This window comes from Lissotriton helveticus, chromosome 1_1 (assembly GCF_964261635.1).
Source record: "Lissotriton helveticus chromosome 1_1, aLisHel1.1, whole genome shotgun sequence".
Classification (NCBI taxonomy): domain Eukaryota; kingdom Metazoa; phylum Chordata; class Amphibia; order Caudata; family Salamandridae; genus Lissotriton; species Lissotriton helveticus.
Window position 1 is genome coordinate 241,770,557 of NC_136057.1, and position 15,575 is coordinate 241,786,131.

Here is a 15,575-nt window from a genome sequence, read left to right on the forward strand (position 1 = left end):
TCTGGGTGAATGCTGTGTTTTCAGTTCATTTACCTAGGAATGGTAAAATATCTATTTGTCTGTGGCTCTCTCTGCTTGGCCCGCACAAGCCAGCCCCTTTTTAATTCTATGCAACTTTAATGTCTTTTCAGTTAATTTGGGAATATGTATTATTAATAGAGTGTGATGATCTTTCTTTCTAGTGTACCTATAGACGATGCTAGAAGGATTGTTTCAAATATCTTTAGCGAGTGTGGATCGAACAGAAATCCTACACTGTTTATGATGTTGATAAGCTCTTGAATTTATTTCTTTGTTACTAAATTTAACAAGCAATATTTGGAATGTGAATTTAAGGTCACTAAAATTTGAGGGAGACACAGCTGCTATTGTGTTGTTGCATGCCCCTACGCAGTGCTTAATTTGTAAAATATGAAGTCCAGGTGCTCACATTTTTGGCTTGAGGCTGCAACCACTTTCCCCCTGCTCCACCCACTTCCTCCCGTGGATCCCACGATTAATCATACGTATGTAAATCTGCATATAGGAAATGTTACATGAGCCAGGTCCAGAGGACTACAAGGTGTTGGAGTGACATGTCATCCATTTGGGTAAGCAGTATAGTTTAAGAATGCTTGGTTTGGAGAAGCATAACCTCTGAATTGAAAATGGAACACTATAATTAGAGGTTCTCTTTATTAATGAAAATTGATTTCTACCAACATGAACCAATTTTGCAAAATTAACATGTGATCTAACCTATACTTTGCACTGTGCATGCAGTTCTTTGACAACAGTTAATAATTTATTGTTCTAAATTAGGATTTTTAACATATAAGCTGTAACAAAAGGATGTCTCCTAAAAAAGCAGTAACCCTCTGACCTATTTACTTTCTGTGCACTTTTAATCTGCATGGTACACATTCTTTACAGCAGGCATATTAACCCTCTGCGCTACCTACTGATGAGTAAAAACCTCTACTAGACACAAGTCACATTGCTCACCATGAAGAACATTAATCACGGAGTTATCTTGACATCTTTATTGTTGCTTGGAAATTGCCAAGGAACTCAAACTCTGTGTTCCCTGAAGCCAGCACCCAGTTTGGTGGTACCGGTCGTACTACCCTAGAGCCCACCATGAAACCAATTAAATACTGGGGTCACAGTGTTACCTCACCGTGGCACAGAGAGGGTGCAACACTGCTGCCAGTAAACCCAAATTCGCCTCTGCAGCAGGCACTGCGTTTTTAGATAGTGTAGTGTTAGGACTGCCACGAGGACAAGGGCAGAAATAAAATTAAAACATGCCCATGGCAGCGGATGGTGCTTGAGCAGCGTTGTGCTTAAAGCAGTAGCATTCACAGGGACTCGCTCCAGAGACTGGTTTGGCTGCTGGCACAACAGTTGTTTCAACCTGCATCATTCATGAAAAAACAGTAAATAGAGAGTGAATAATGCATGGGGTGTGTGCCAGTGCCAGCAAACCAATACAGCTAAGGGGTTTGTGCGTTGTGTCATGCTCACACTAAGGAGGTGCCATTTGCTCACTAGAATGTAAAGCATCACTCTGCTACCGGCGGGTGAAGGGTGCACACAATACCCCACAACAATAACCACACCCCTGCACAAACAACCCGAGCCAGGAGCACGAGGCTTGATGACGTCAAAAATAAACTTTCAACAGGAGCACTGGGAGAACAGGTATTATGAAAATACTGAAACGAAAGTATATGCGAATGAGTTCAAAACGCACAGAAAAACAGCTTTTCATGCAGGACAACTATGTCAACGATCATGCAGAGAGGGTTTAAGGCCAAGTGACAAGGCCCTGCCCTCCTTCCAGACTCCAGGCCCAGAGCATTGCACTCGGTGCCGGTGGCATAATAGCTCGGACTCTGTTTACCAAACACAGTGACTGTGACACCACGCTCAATAAAAAGCAGCATTGGTGTGGGTACTTACTGACTTACTGGTGGCACTGCCTTCATTAGGCCTGCTGCTGCACACACACTGGGTGCTTCAGAAACTACAATACATTGTACTGAACTGAACTGGCGGTGACTCATGCAGTGCGTGGGTGCAGGCTTTGGAATTTTGATAAAGAGGTGACGCGTGCACTGCTGCCGCCGTCCCTAACCACAGAACCAAATCCTGTCCAATGAGTGGTCCGCCCACCGGCAACACTGAGCTGAATGCAACACAGATATAGATTTTGCATCGGCTCAGCACAGCAGCACTCTTCACCAGGGACTCTGGAGAGTGTGAACTGCACTGAAGTGAGTAGTCTATTATATAATGTGACATATGAGTCCTTCATGTGAGTTGGCAGTGGCCCTCAGGTGTATACCCGGCCGTGAAAAATAAGTGCTGAGAATTAAGCACTGCCCCTGAAACAAAAAGGAAACTCAAGGTTACAAACATTTTCCATGAAGTGACCTGCTTGTGATGTTACAAAATTCATTGGGCCCGATTCAATAAAGTAATCTGACACAAAATCCTAACTTTATGACTTTTAGTATTCACAAATCACACTTAGGAGTGGCAAAGTTAGGATTTTGTCTCACTTAAACCTAAGTTTTGGTCTCTAGTTTAACTTAAGACCAAGACTTAGGTTTAACTGATACAAAGTTTTGGTCTTAGGTTTAAGTTTTGGTCGTAAGATAAACTTAAGACCAAAACTTAAGTTTAACTGAGCCAAAATCCTAACTTTACTACTGCTAATGCCTTTGTGAATACCGAAAGTCGTAAAGTTAGGATTTTGTCTTAGTTAAACTCAAATTTTGGTTTTAAGCTTAACTTAAGACCATAACTTAAGTTTAACTGAGACAAAATCTCAACTTTACTACTCCTAAATGCCCTTTGTAAATACTGAAAGTCGTGCAATTGGGATTTTGTTTCAGATTACTTTTGTGAGTCGGGCCATTGAGAATTTAGAGAGTTCTATGTATTGGCAGGTAGCTTCAGAGATGGAATGGGTAAAGGGGATGTTTTGATCTTTTTGATGGCAGTACTTTAAAGTTTCTCCACCTCTGGATTTTTTCTTCTTTGAAGTTTGAATGTTTTACCCTTAATCTTGCCTAGGATCTGGTTTCAGATTCTCTTTGATCTATGTGTTAGTTCAGCACACCAATTATTTTTCTGGAAGGTTATTGCTGAACTGTTATGAGTAGGACCACCATGTTAAATAAATGCCTGTTATCCATTTTTGGAACTGCTCAATGGGCCACTTTTTTATGAGGAAATTGAGTGCAAATAGTAGAAAAGTGCAATGCTTTGTTAAAACTGTTCTCACCCACAAAAAGTTGTGGCACGCTTCATCATAGGGCTGCTGCGAGGTGGAGCAATAGGGTGGGGAAGATAATACAAACACAAGGAAAAGGAAAGGATCCACTGAAAAATAAGTGCAGATAATATGTTTAAATCAACTTAAGGGATATTCTTACAACTATTTTATTCCGGATCCCTCTGTTAGGGCTAATAGGCATCCAATCACCCCTCCGTTCTGCAAAGAATCGTCATGTTTCTGCTGGATTTTGCGTACTCCCAGCTTTCATCAGGACTGTTAGATCCCTAGTCTTAATCCTTTTTTTATATACTTTAGTTTATATATCTGATTACTGCACCTGTTACTTGTGATTTTAAGTAGGTCCTGTAATCATACTCCAAATTGGATCGAGTTTCACTAAGGATACTGCTAGAATTGGAACGAGGAATGAGGGTGACCCCCTGTAGTCACACATTTGTCAATGGTGGTGTGCTTTTGGAATAATGTCCTCCCCGACACATCACTGTATAGCCTATACTCTACAAAGTGCTCCCACATCTCCGTCGGCCATAGCACGCCCCTCCCACAGTGGGGTGGGAAGAACCCAATGATGAAGCATGCTACCAAGGGACATTTTGGTGTGTGAGGGTTATTTTAAGAAAACTTATAATTTTCCCTAAATAATATTTACTGGAAGGATGGTTACAACAGGAGTACTTACTGTGAGGAAACTCAGCAGGATAGCCACCGAACCCAGGCAGCCATACACAAAGTGCAGGGGACAGCTAGAAAAGTTGCCAAGTCATGCAAAGCCATCAGTGAATGGCTGACGGATCTTGAGACTAGATGGAAGATCATGAATCTCAACTGGTACCTCCGATGCTTGTTGGCCACTTTGACATGTAGTTGGGCAAGGACTCCCCTTTGCGGAATTTGTATACAACAACAGTGTTCATACCGCTCTGGGGATGACCCCTTTCTTTTGTTTGATGGGGTTTCATCCCAAGGCCATTCCGATACAACCTACAGCGTGGTTGCCTGCATTGGACACCTTATGTCTTTCGTTAGTTCAGATATGGGAGAAGGCACAAGAACAGTTAAGGGTTGTAAACTCAGTATGAAAAGACAAGCGGATAGGCATAGAGTAACCGCTCCATCATATGCAGTGGGGGATCAGGTGTGGTTGGCAACTAAGAACTTGCGTTTGGGTGGCTTAAGGAAATTACAGCCACGATTTGGGGTCCTTTTAACATTCTATAAGTGGTGAATCCAGTGGCTATGAAATTGGAGTTACCAAGAGATTATCGTATCCACCCTGTCTTTCAAACTTCCCTTTTGAAGCCTTACACCCAAACTACCCAGGACATGCCCCCTCCTCCCTATTTGTTTGTAGACGGGGTTGAGGAGTTTGAGGTTCGTGCTATTTTGGGTTCTAGGCGTAGGAGAGGGAGATTGTATTATCTGGTAGACTGGAAGGGGTGCACACTCCGGAGGATTGCACTTGGGAACCAGCGGGTGATGTTCATGCTTCCTGTCTGGTGCGACAATTCCATATTCAATATCCTACCAAACCCCATTCTGTAGGGAGGCCTTTGAGGAGGGATACTGTTAGGATTGTAGCATCCTTCTATCTTTTTCTTTTCCCCTAGTAACCTGCATTTGCCAGGAAATTACTTACTAACAATTTATTTATTGAACATATTAAGGGTTTGCTGCTAGGGTATTTTGATATAAATCAATATATTGCTCAACGGAAGTGGTTTGGGAGACTTTTGAAGTTAGCCTGGGGGGGGGGGGTATTGTTAGGAATTGAGGGTCCTTCTATCTTTTTCTTCTCCCCTAGTAACCTGCATAGCAGAGCATCACGGGTGTGCATTATATTTCGCGCATTTTCTAAGTATAAAACCATGCTTTCTACCAGAAGAAGACGCTTGGTTTCACTTCCTGGTCCTTGTCACCCGGAAGCGCTCGGTCTTTGGTTCGGGTTTCCCTATTCCTGCGGAGTAGTCGTTTGCGAGTTCCCGTGTTTGGTGGTCTGCTTCTGCTGGGACTCGTTGTCGTTTCGCCTGCAGGCTTGCGGGCGCTTCGGATTCCACGAGGTGTTCGGCTGTTTCGTTTCTTTACCTTGCTTCCCTCTGGACTTCTTGGGATACCGTGGAGTCGTTGGTGGATTCCCTCACCTTGCACATCAGGTATGCAGCTGCATTCCTGATAGATTCTGGACATTGCTACTGGCTGGAACATTTTTGTTGGCAGACCTCATCGTTATGTGAAGCCTCGTTGGCACTGGGGTGTTTTTAGTTGGGTGTTAGTTAGTTAGGAGAGGGTTTATCGTTTCACTTTAAACCTAACATTCAGAGGGGTTTTTTGTAAGGTTTCTCCATAGTGTTTTTTCCCCTTGCTATTCCATTGATACCAGCTGTCATCTTCAGTTGTTTGGAAGTTATGAAGTACTTACTGTCACAGGAGATTTACAGTCTGCAAGAGTTCCCATGATTGGTAAGAAGACATTGTTTTGCACATTGGTGCTCTGTTTTCTGTTCTTCTTTCTGTTTTCATTAGGAATTACAGCCCTCTGGGTGACAGTAGAAGCCTTTCTGAGAAGTACATATAGAGCTGGACTAAACGTGGAGTTTTCTTCTTCGTTCCCATCCTTTCCCTTTGTTTCTAGTGGTTGTTTACTGTATTACCTATTTTAGGAATTGCTGCCAGGACGAAGGTAGGGGACTGGGATTATCTTCACTCCTTCAGTGTGGGTTATTTCTTGGCGCTATCAGGACAGTTATCAGCTTTATGGGACAGAGGAGCAAACAACAAAGGTTTGAGCTTAATCAGCGGATTGAAAGGCAAGCAACATTGGAAACAAAACACACCGCAGCAATAAGACAGAAGCAGGAAGATATACAAATACAATTACAACTAGAAATTGTGATGATAAAAGAAGATACCAGTAGCTACTATAGTTAGAGGATCGCAGAAGAATTTCAAGCTTATGAAAATGAAAACTATGAATATGGAGAGTCAGTGGGAAGGCTTTTAGCATTACGTACAAGACAGGACATAGCCAGAAATAATATCATTAAAATTACAAGGAAAGTTGGGCTACATGCAATGTGTCCTGAGGACATCCCCTGTATATTAGAAACATGTTACCGAGAACTATATCAAGATGATCGTCTCTGTATTGCTCCTTGGAGGAAGAGGTCAGGACGAGGCGGCAATCGGGAGGAATTTATAGAGCTGCAAGCAAGGGTATTGAGGATGATATTACACTGCAGTAAGCCACAGACGCTCTGCATTTGTTGGTCTCAGGAAAAGTGGCGTGCCCTGATAAAATTCCTTTTATATTATACAAAGTGCTTCAGCCTGAGTTAGCACCCCTTTTCTTGGTTCTGTTTTTAGGTATGTAGTAAAATGGGCACCCTCCTCAATCGTGGCAAGGTACCAACATAGTCGTTCTTCTGAAGAAAGATAAACCTTTGGATATCCCCGCCTCCTATCGACACATTTCCCTCATGAACTTGGGTGCAAAACTCTATTCTAAAACCTTAGCAGTTCGCTTTGGGAGGTATATAGTTCATCTAGTTATGCCATGGCAGGTAACATCAGATGTTATATTACCTTATTTGACAAAGTAGAGACAACAAGGGACAAGATGGCTAGGATCCTCCTTGATGCAGAAAAAGTCTTGATACCTGTGTCATGGCAGTATGTGTGTGGACTTTGTACATAAAATAGGCTTGGCCCATGTTTCGTTACTGTTTTTGGGGCAATTTATTTATTCTATTTATTTATTTTTTGACATTTATAAAGCGCAAACAAATGCCCGTGGGTGTCTCGGCACTGTAGATTCCATGCAAGATTCCGGAAGGAGTTTACTGATTGAACAGCCAAGTTTTTATCAGTTTTCGAAACTGGAACAAGGATTGGCATGATCGAATCTGTAGTGGTAGAGCATTCCAAAGTCTGGCTGCTGTCACCACGAATCGTCTGTCTCCCCAAGAGACAGTCTTGGTGCGTGGCACCACTAGTTGATGAGCTGTCAAGGATCTCAGTTGTCTGGTGGGTCTATAGGCAATAATCTGTTTTATAAGAAATTGAGGGCCTTGTTTGTATACCGCTTTAGAGAAAGGCAGAGAGGTTTGAATTTAATGCGATTCTTGATCGCCAGCCAATGATAGTTTCGAATAACCTGCGAAATCGGTTTAAATTTCCGGGTCCTTGAGAGCATTCTTGCCGTGGCATTTTGGACCATCTGCGTTTTATTGATGACCCTACATTGTGCGTTGGCAAACAGTCCATTACAGTAGTCCAGTGATGACATTACAAGTGTGCTGACCAATGTTTTTCCTGCACTTTCTGGTAAATATGAGATACTTTTTTTAATCAATCTAAGCTCATAAAAGGCTGTTGATACAACTTGATTGGCATGGGAAACGAAATTCAGGTTATCGTCAAAAACGATTCCCAGATTCCTGACCCTCGAAACAGGGATAGGCAATGATCCCAGTGATGGTGGCCACCAGGAACTTGACCAGACCGGAGATAGTTTCCCAAAATAACAACCACCGTCTTCTCGGAGTTAAGTTTAAGGCAGTTACTGGCCATCCAGTCCTTGATGGCCAGCATGCCTTCTTGGAAACGTTCCACCACCTTCTTTCCATCGTGTCGTCAGCATAGGAGGTAAGGCTCATCCCATGAGTTTTTATAACTCTAGCTAAGTCCGACACATAGATGTTAAAGAGTGTCGGACTTAAGGATGAGCCATGGGGGACTCCACATGGAAGGGTTAATTCGGCCGACTGAAAGGGCCCTAAGGTGACTGCCTGTGTTCTTCCGGACAGGAAGGAGGCGAGCAGGTTTTTGGCTCTATGTTGAAGGCCCATATTCGAGACACGGTCGATAAAGATGGAATGATCAACCGTGTCGAAGGCCACTGATAAATCCAGCAGTATAAGCACTGCTGTACCTCCCTGGGGATGTATGACGGTACAAGGCGTGCTTTTATAACGCGTACCGTTACGACGCAGGTTTTACAACGCAAGTCGTTACACCAACTTGCGTCGGGGGGTGCTGGATAGTGAATAGTTTAATTTATTATTCCAACTTCAGTCCCCGTGGATGGTAGGGAAGGAGTTGGATAGTAAATTAAAGTATTCCCTATCCTGGAGCGCCCCCCAGCGCAAGTTGTTGTAACGACTTGCATTGTAAAAGCTGCGTGGTAACGGTACCATGTTGTAAAAGTTTTGTGGTAAAGGATGTTCCCCCTCCCTGGTCTCTGATAAGTCTGATATCTTCAGTGGCTTTAATGAGGGCAGTTTCGGTCCCGTGAAGCCTACGGAACCTGAACTGCGTGTCATCCAACAGGTGATGTTCCTCAATAAATTCGGAGAGCTGAGTGTTCATTGCTCTCTCTGCCACCTTGGCCAGGAAGGGTAGGCTGGCTATGGGTCTGTAATTCTTCAGTTCGTCATTATCCAGGTGTGTTTTTTTTAGAAGCGGTTTTAGAATGCATTTTATTCCATATGCCAGGCTTCAAATGATGGACAGTGAATCTGGAAGAATAGAGGACAAAGCAGGGTTGCCCCCGTTCCCCAATTATCTTTGCCTTATATATTGATCCATTCATTAAACAAACCTTCAAAAGCCAGGCAACAAAGCCAGTCTCTATGAATAGGTATAAAACAAAGGTACTGGCATACACAGGCGATATCTTTATTGTGACCCCGGATCCGAAGAGTGCAACAAGTTGAAATCTTGATGGGAGAGTATGGAAAGAAATGTGGGTATCTCTTGAATAATAAGATAACATAGATTGTCCGTCCCCGTAGGATCAATATCGCTACTTATCTTGAGGTTAGGTTAAATTGCAATGTGGACTCAATATGATCAGCTAAGATGGACCCTCTATTAACCAAGAGCAGTACCGATCTTAGACGTACGGATAGGCTGCATTTGTTGATAATAGGTACATGCAATATCCTCAAAATGGTCATATTCCCCAAAGTACTTTACCTGTTTCGATCTATCCCTCAGGAGTTTGTAGGTTCCATATTTCTAGAAATTTGATTAAATTTTCACTAATTTTGTATGGCAGTATAAGAGGACACAACCCTCTCTTACAGGATCAGGGTGGATGGGCAGTTCCCCATCTGGCAATTTTACTATTGGTCAGCTTTGCTACGACAGATAGGGTTTTTGCTCTGAGTGGGCAATTGGAATACTGAGGATCAGGAATATGGTTCTGCCCCCTCCCCCCCCACAATATATGAGCTTGCTATGGTAAAAGCTGCACAGAGTGTTTTACTTCAACATCTTGAGGCCAGCTATTACTTGTTTTAAAAGTGTAATTGCTACTTGAAAGGTTGGAGCAAGATGGCCAAATTAATGAAGATACAAAGATAAGTACACACCTTTGTGGCGATCCCCCTTTTTTCCAAGTCTTTTTTAAGATTTAATGGGTAGGCAAAGGGAACAAACTACTATTACTAACTTAGGTAATATTTATACGGTAGAACAATTGTGTTCATTTTTAGATCTACTACAGGATTATAGAATACCCTCCAGGTTGTTGTTTTTCAACTTGGGGTCAAATCCCTTTCCCTGGACGAAATCCCCCTCCTAAAAGCTATTACTTACGAAGACTCTAGGATGAGACAAATCTATAAAATCCTGTTGGACTCTACTTTGGATGAACTAGGGAAGGATGATGCCATTGGGCTAGGAAGATAGGGGAAGAGGATATGGATCAATTTATGTATATTGCACTAGGAAGGAAAATCTTTGTCTCGACTAACCCTAAGGTCTAACACTATAAAACTATTTTTAATTTATATTTTATCCTGGAAAAGCTTTTTGCATGGGGAAAAAGGAAAAAAATGATAAGTGCGACAGGTGCGGTCAAGGTCCTGCTGAAGCAATACAGGTGTTCTATGGTTGTCAAAATTGCAGCCTTTAAAGAAATAAATAGAGGATTTTTGTTCCGGAAGTGTTTTGGGAAGGAGATCTCTATCAGCCTACTTATGATGCTTCTGGGATATGACGAAATTATCTTGGGTGCAGTAGCTTGGTTGGAGGGAGCACTAGATAGAAAGATTCAGATCAACCTACATATCAGACTTGGTTCACCCAACTACTGAGTATATACAATTGGAATCATAGACCATCTAAGTAGTGGACAGTAAGATCTGGTCCCCTATGAGCAAGTAGTTAATTGGGGGTTTAGGGAATAGAAATTGGTTCACTTCTGATTTTTAAGGGGGAGTAAGGGCCATACAGGGTTGCACTCTCTTACGTTATCTAATGGTAAAGTCATCCTCAAATCAGTTTCAAAGGTTTCAAGGGTATGTGTATATAATATAATGTAATGAATTGATTCTCTAGTCTGTACTTTCTGGTAATAGTGTGCTATATCCAAATATTTTTATGTTCAGATGAACCCCAAAGCCTGCTGCTGTTTTAATTCTGTTCTAATACTACCTTGCTGCATCATGAAATATGTATAAAGAAGTTTTCTAATGTATCTTAGGATATATATGAAAATTAAGGAATTGACTATCAATTTTCTATTTAATTATTATATATCTGTGATAAATATATATGCTGCATTCTCTGTGTAGTAAAATATATTAAAAAAATTCAAATATATAAACACACTTCTAAAATTGAAATAAATATTTTTTTATAAATTCTCTGAAGTATTGAAACACTATATAACCGTCTGTAAATATATTACGATTTTTTAAAAAAATTAAAAACGTGTAGCATAATGATTATGGATGGACCCGTAGATTTAGACTAGGATTTTCTGACTTAATATAGTGCCTGAGAGCAAAAAAATCCACTGGATTTTTTAGGAGACCCCTCACCAACCAACTTAGTTGATGGCATCCCTCATCATCGGGTTCCCAGCTGGGCTGCCGAGTTCAACCCAGCTGTGCTTCGATGCATGGATTACAGCGGAGAGGGTTTTTTTGGATTGTGAGTGTGAAAAGCTTTTGGGGATTGTGAGTGTGAAAATGTGCTCAAAAAGTGGTGCCATTTAAAAGTATATCTAGAATGCCCAACCTGGTACTGATGTATTTATATGGTCCTAGGACATGGTTAAAAACAAGGTGAGATATTGTGAAGATAAAAATTGCTCCTCTATATCTCCTAAATACTGGTCGACATGTCTCAGCCTAGATTATTTTGGTGAGGCTTTCTTCAGGACCAAAGGTTGGTGATGTGGATCCAAAAATTGGAAGTGGTTACGTGTGTGTGAGTGATATACAGCACACACACTTTGGTGTGCTGTGAATTAAGTGGCTGAACCTTACTTACGGACGCACATTTGGTAAAATCTGCAAGAAAAGAAGAGACATAAAACATAAAGGACATACACAACAAATATTTATACAAAAAGTCATGCTTTTAAGTTTTGTTTCTCAGTCCTTTGGGACGCTTGGTGCTCACAGAAATGCTCTCTTGCACTTGCATGGTCGGAAACATTCAGGTTGGTCCCAAAATAAAGTGTCATTCATACATACAAATATTATAGACACACATAATAGCCCAATGCCATGCATGGTGAACCGTACTTACGCACATGTGGATCCGTAAGTACGGTTCATCCACTAAACGCACAGCACACCTTACCACGTGTGCTGTATATCACTCACACACACTTGGCTACTTCCAATATTTGCAGCCACATGTTATGTTATGGTATGTTAAAAGTCCCTATTAAGCGCACGTCCACCAAACGGTATCATGGCGCTGAGGATATTAGGGAAGGCGGCGTGGACAGGACATTGGCTTACACATAGGCTTGAGAAAACAACATGGTCTTGAGTAGTTTTTTGAACTGAACATAGGAGGGTGTAGACCTCAGTTCCATAGGAAGTGAATTCTAGGAATGTGGGGCCATGACCGCAAATCTGAGACACTGTGTTTTTGCGTTTAAATGCTGGGGTAGTCAGTAAGTTCAGGTAAGAGGAGGGCAGCTCAATTAAAATGTTTGTGTCAAATTGATCGTCGATGTCAGTATTTACTAATTCAACTGCAGACTGCCTTATTTTCGCTGCGCTACAAAACCTAACAGAATAAACTCCATCAGTTGAGAAGTTGCTGTAAACTGAAAGTTTAATTACACTGTCCAAAAAGCACCACAGTTCACTTACCTGTGTCTTTTGATGATTATTCACCTTAAACAAAAGTTACAGAACGATGATCGATTTGACACATAAGTATCAATTGTATTCTAGAATTCTTGAATCTTTGGAAACACAATTTAGGGGTCAACTGTTAAATTTATGATAGTCCTGAAGATGGTCTCATGGACAAATGCATAGACCGAAACATTGACACTCACACTCTCTTCTGGAAAATAATGTACAATGAGAAGAAGTGTTTACAATAGTGACATTGAAGGATTATACAATTGTATTTATTTTCCTCTTGTTTTATTATTTGTATAACTGTGTAGAACCCATGATAAATTTCAAAACATAAAACTTTTTTCTATATATACCTGTGTTTTGAATATTTATTGTTTTGTGATTGGTTCATTGGTTCATATATCCTCACAAGGAACAAAAACATTTCATAGATGAAAGAATATCTCTCTGGCGAGTTTATCAATAATTCTTGCAGTTAAAAATATATATCAAAGTAATAGAACAGACTATATCAAATAAATCCCTTGAAGGTGCTTTTTACCCGTTCATTTGATTTGCCCAAGCCCTCAAGGGTAGATTGGGTTTCCTATTATATTCAATCTTTTACGTGGGTGGCAGCGTTCACATGTTGGGTACAGTTCATCCCCAGGAGGAGGTTCCTTAGTTCTATCGATCTAGCGCTTTCTTGTGGGTCATTTGGCCAATAGTTGAAATCTCCAATTATGAGAATTCTAGCAAGATTGATGACCATTAGGGAGATAATTTCGCCTAGGAGTTGGGGCAAAGAGGGCATGTGGTGTGGGGGTCGATAGAATAAGGTGCAGATAAAAGAGGACTGAGGTGATTCAAATTTCAGTATGAGACTGTCGACTGATGATATGCCTGTTATCCCAAATGATGAAAACTGGAGTCTTTGATGTATGATGGCAGTGGTAACTAGACATAATGTCAAAACAAAAATATCGAATGGCCATAATATCGAAGTCAAAATATAGATTTGACAAAATATCGAATGGACATACTATTGAAGTAAAAAATATCGAAATGCAGGTAAGTAATATCAACTGTCAAAATATCGAAGTACATAATATTGGCATTAAAATATATTGAATTTTTCATAATATCGAAAGTATTTTGAATGTTAATATATGGTTAAAAGTGTATATTATTTTTGTAATGTTCGTTTAATTTTTTTAAGTATTGTATTTTATGTTATTCATTTTTTGCGCAATTTAATTTTGTAGCCAGTTGTGGGTTTATAGGGGAATAGGGTGTAAAGTAATTTAATTATAGTAAATGAAATATAAATTTTTCGGAATTATTAATTATTTTAAATTTAATTTGGTGTTTTAGTTCTGTAGCGGGTTTTGGATTTATAGGGGAATGGGGTGGGAAGTAATTTAAGTAGTTCGTGTTCTTCCGTTGGCGCTGTTGAGCACCGGCGGTGGAGCTATAGGTCCAGCTCGGTTCCATCCTTACACGTAGCAGGGTGCGATCTGTCCTCGGCTGTTAGACCACAGTCCTGTTTCCTAACTAATCTTCTTAAGGGTGCCTCATGCTGGGCACCTGCATTTCTTTCTCCTTCCGTGGCAAACCCTATTCTACCTAAATGCTGTTCTTCTTCCCTGAGTCAAAATCCTTGTGAAAGAAAAAAAAGGGGGGGTGGTCGGATACTCGAGGGAAGAGAGGGCGGAGTGGGATCAGATCTTTGAGACAAACCAAGGGAGCAAAGGATAACAAGCAGGCAGGCCCATCAGTCGGGCTCAAAGGGGCGGGGACTTCTGGCACGCGTGGGTCAGCAAGCAGAGGGCTTCAAGGCAGCCCTCCATCCTTTCGTTTTCCGTGTTTGAGAGTAGTGCCTCGTCCCGCGTCTCGTTGCTCTGCGGCTCCACCTTTGGTCGAGGTTGCATGTGCTTCCTGATCTGCGGCTAGGCTGTGCGTCACGTCCGGCCCCTCTCCTCCGGTGATTGTGTATCTTTGAATGGGTACAAAACAAGCTTTAGAGAACTGGCAGGAGAAGACATTTATACATTTCAATTCCGCCCCCACTCTTAAGTAGTTGGGAATACGCTCATCGGTCACGGTCAGAAGTTATCACTATGGAGTATGTGTGCGGGCATTTCTACTGGGTTTGTACTAAGTCTATTTGGCGTTCGTTCATGACGTATATGGAGAGAAGTCAGACTCCTATCAACTGCGTATTCCATCACACTCGAAATCGGATCCTTCAGTAGAGACTCGTCTTTCTAACCCAAGCCCTGGCAGTCTTCAATCCTCATGAGAGAGGGACAGAGGCTAAACATTCATTTCTCGGGAGCAACAGTTAATCAGGGTCATCAGTTACACTTCGGGATATGGAGCTGGGGTCAATCGGGAGAAACGAGGATGCTTTGGACGTCCGTACTTGGGAGCAGGGAGGTGGGGCAATCTGGGCATTGGGGATCGTGTTTCTAATGAACCGAGAACAGAGGGCCCCTGACATATAGTCCACCTATAAAAAGGCCAGATTAGGGGACATCAGTCGTCTTACCTGTCCTTTCCTTCTTAGCCAATTCAAGTTCCATCATTTTACAGAAAGGAGAGGTAGTAATATGGCAAGTTACAATTGTTTTAGTTTCAGTCAATTTTGCCGAACACCTTTGTGTTCGAAAACCAATTGGGTTTGTGCCGGCGGGGCACAACGTTACCACACAAAGGAGGAGGGAACAGGGGGACCCTCAGAGAGAGAGAGAGAGTCGTCCGCATTTTAAATGAACTATTCGGTACACGTACGACATGGAGAGTGAGAGAGAAAGAGAGAGAGAGACGTGTACAATAACAGGCCATTTAGTGCGCCCACAACACAGAACAGCGGGGGTCAAGTTATACAGAAACACAGGCTGAGGGACTACGTAGATCCATACATTACGTACACATGAATTCAGGGGGGGGGGGAGGGATAGTACAGGTATTATATACAAACATCCAAGACAAAACATAGAATAATATTTGGCCCAAAAAAAAAATTTCTTCCTGCATGCTGCGCATCCTTAGTATCCTACTTGATTCATCTGGCTGCCTTTGCTGGTGGCCTCGGTTGCAAATACTTACACCTTTGTCAATTGTTCGGGAACTAACCTGGTCAGGCTAATACTCACGGTGGGATCTTCGAATCATTTTTAGCGAATGGG

The 15,575-nt window shown here is 41.7% G+C and overlaps 1 protein-coding gene across 1 annotated transcript in view; it reads right to left on the reverse strand.

The window, feature by feature from the left end:
• LOC144761423 (olfactory receptor OR9H1-like) overlaps positions 1-15,575 on the reverse strand; it is a 51,078-nt gene that overhangs the window by 16,513 nt on the left and 18,990 nt on the right. Inside the window, exon 4 of the mRNA XM_078646804.1 lies at positions 11,570-11,589. Within this exon, the coding sequence (XP_078502930.1) occupies positions 11,570-11,589 (20 nt within the window). The remainder of the gene's footprint in view (positions 1-11,569; positions 11,590-15,575) is intronic.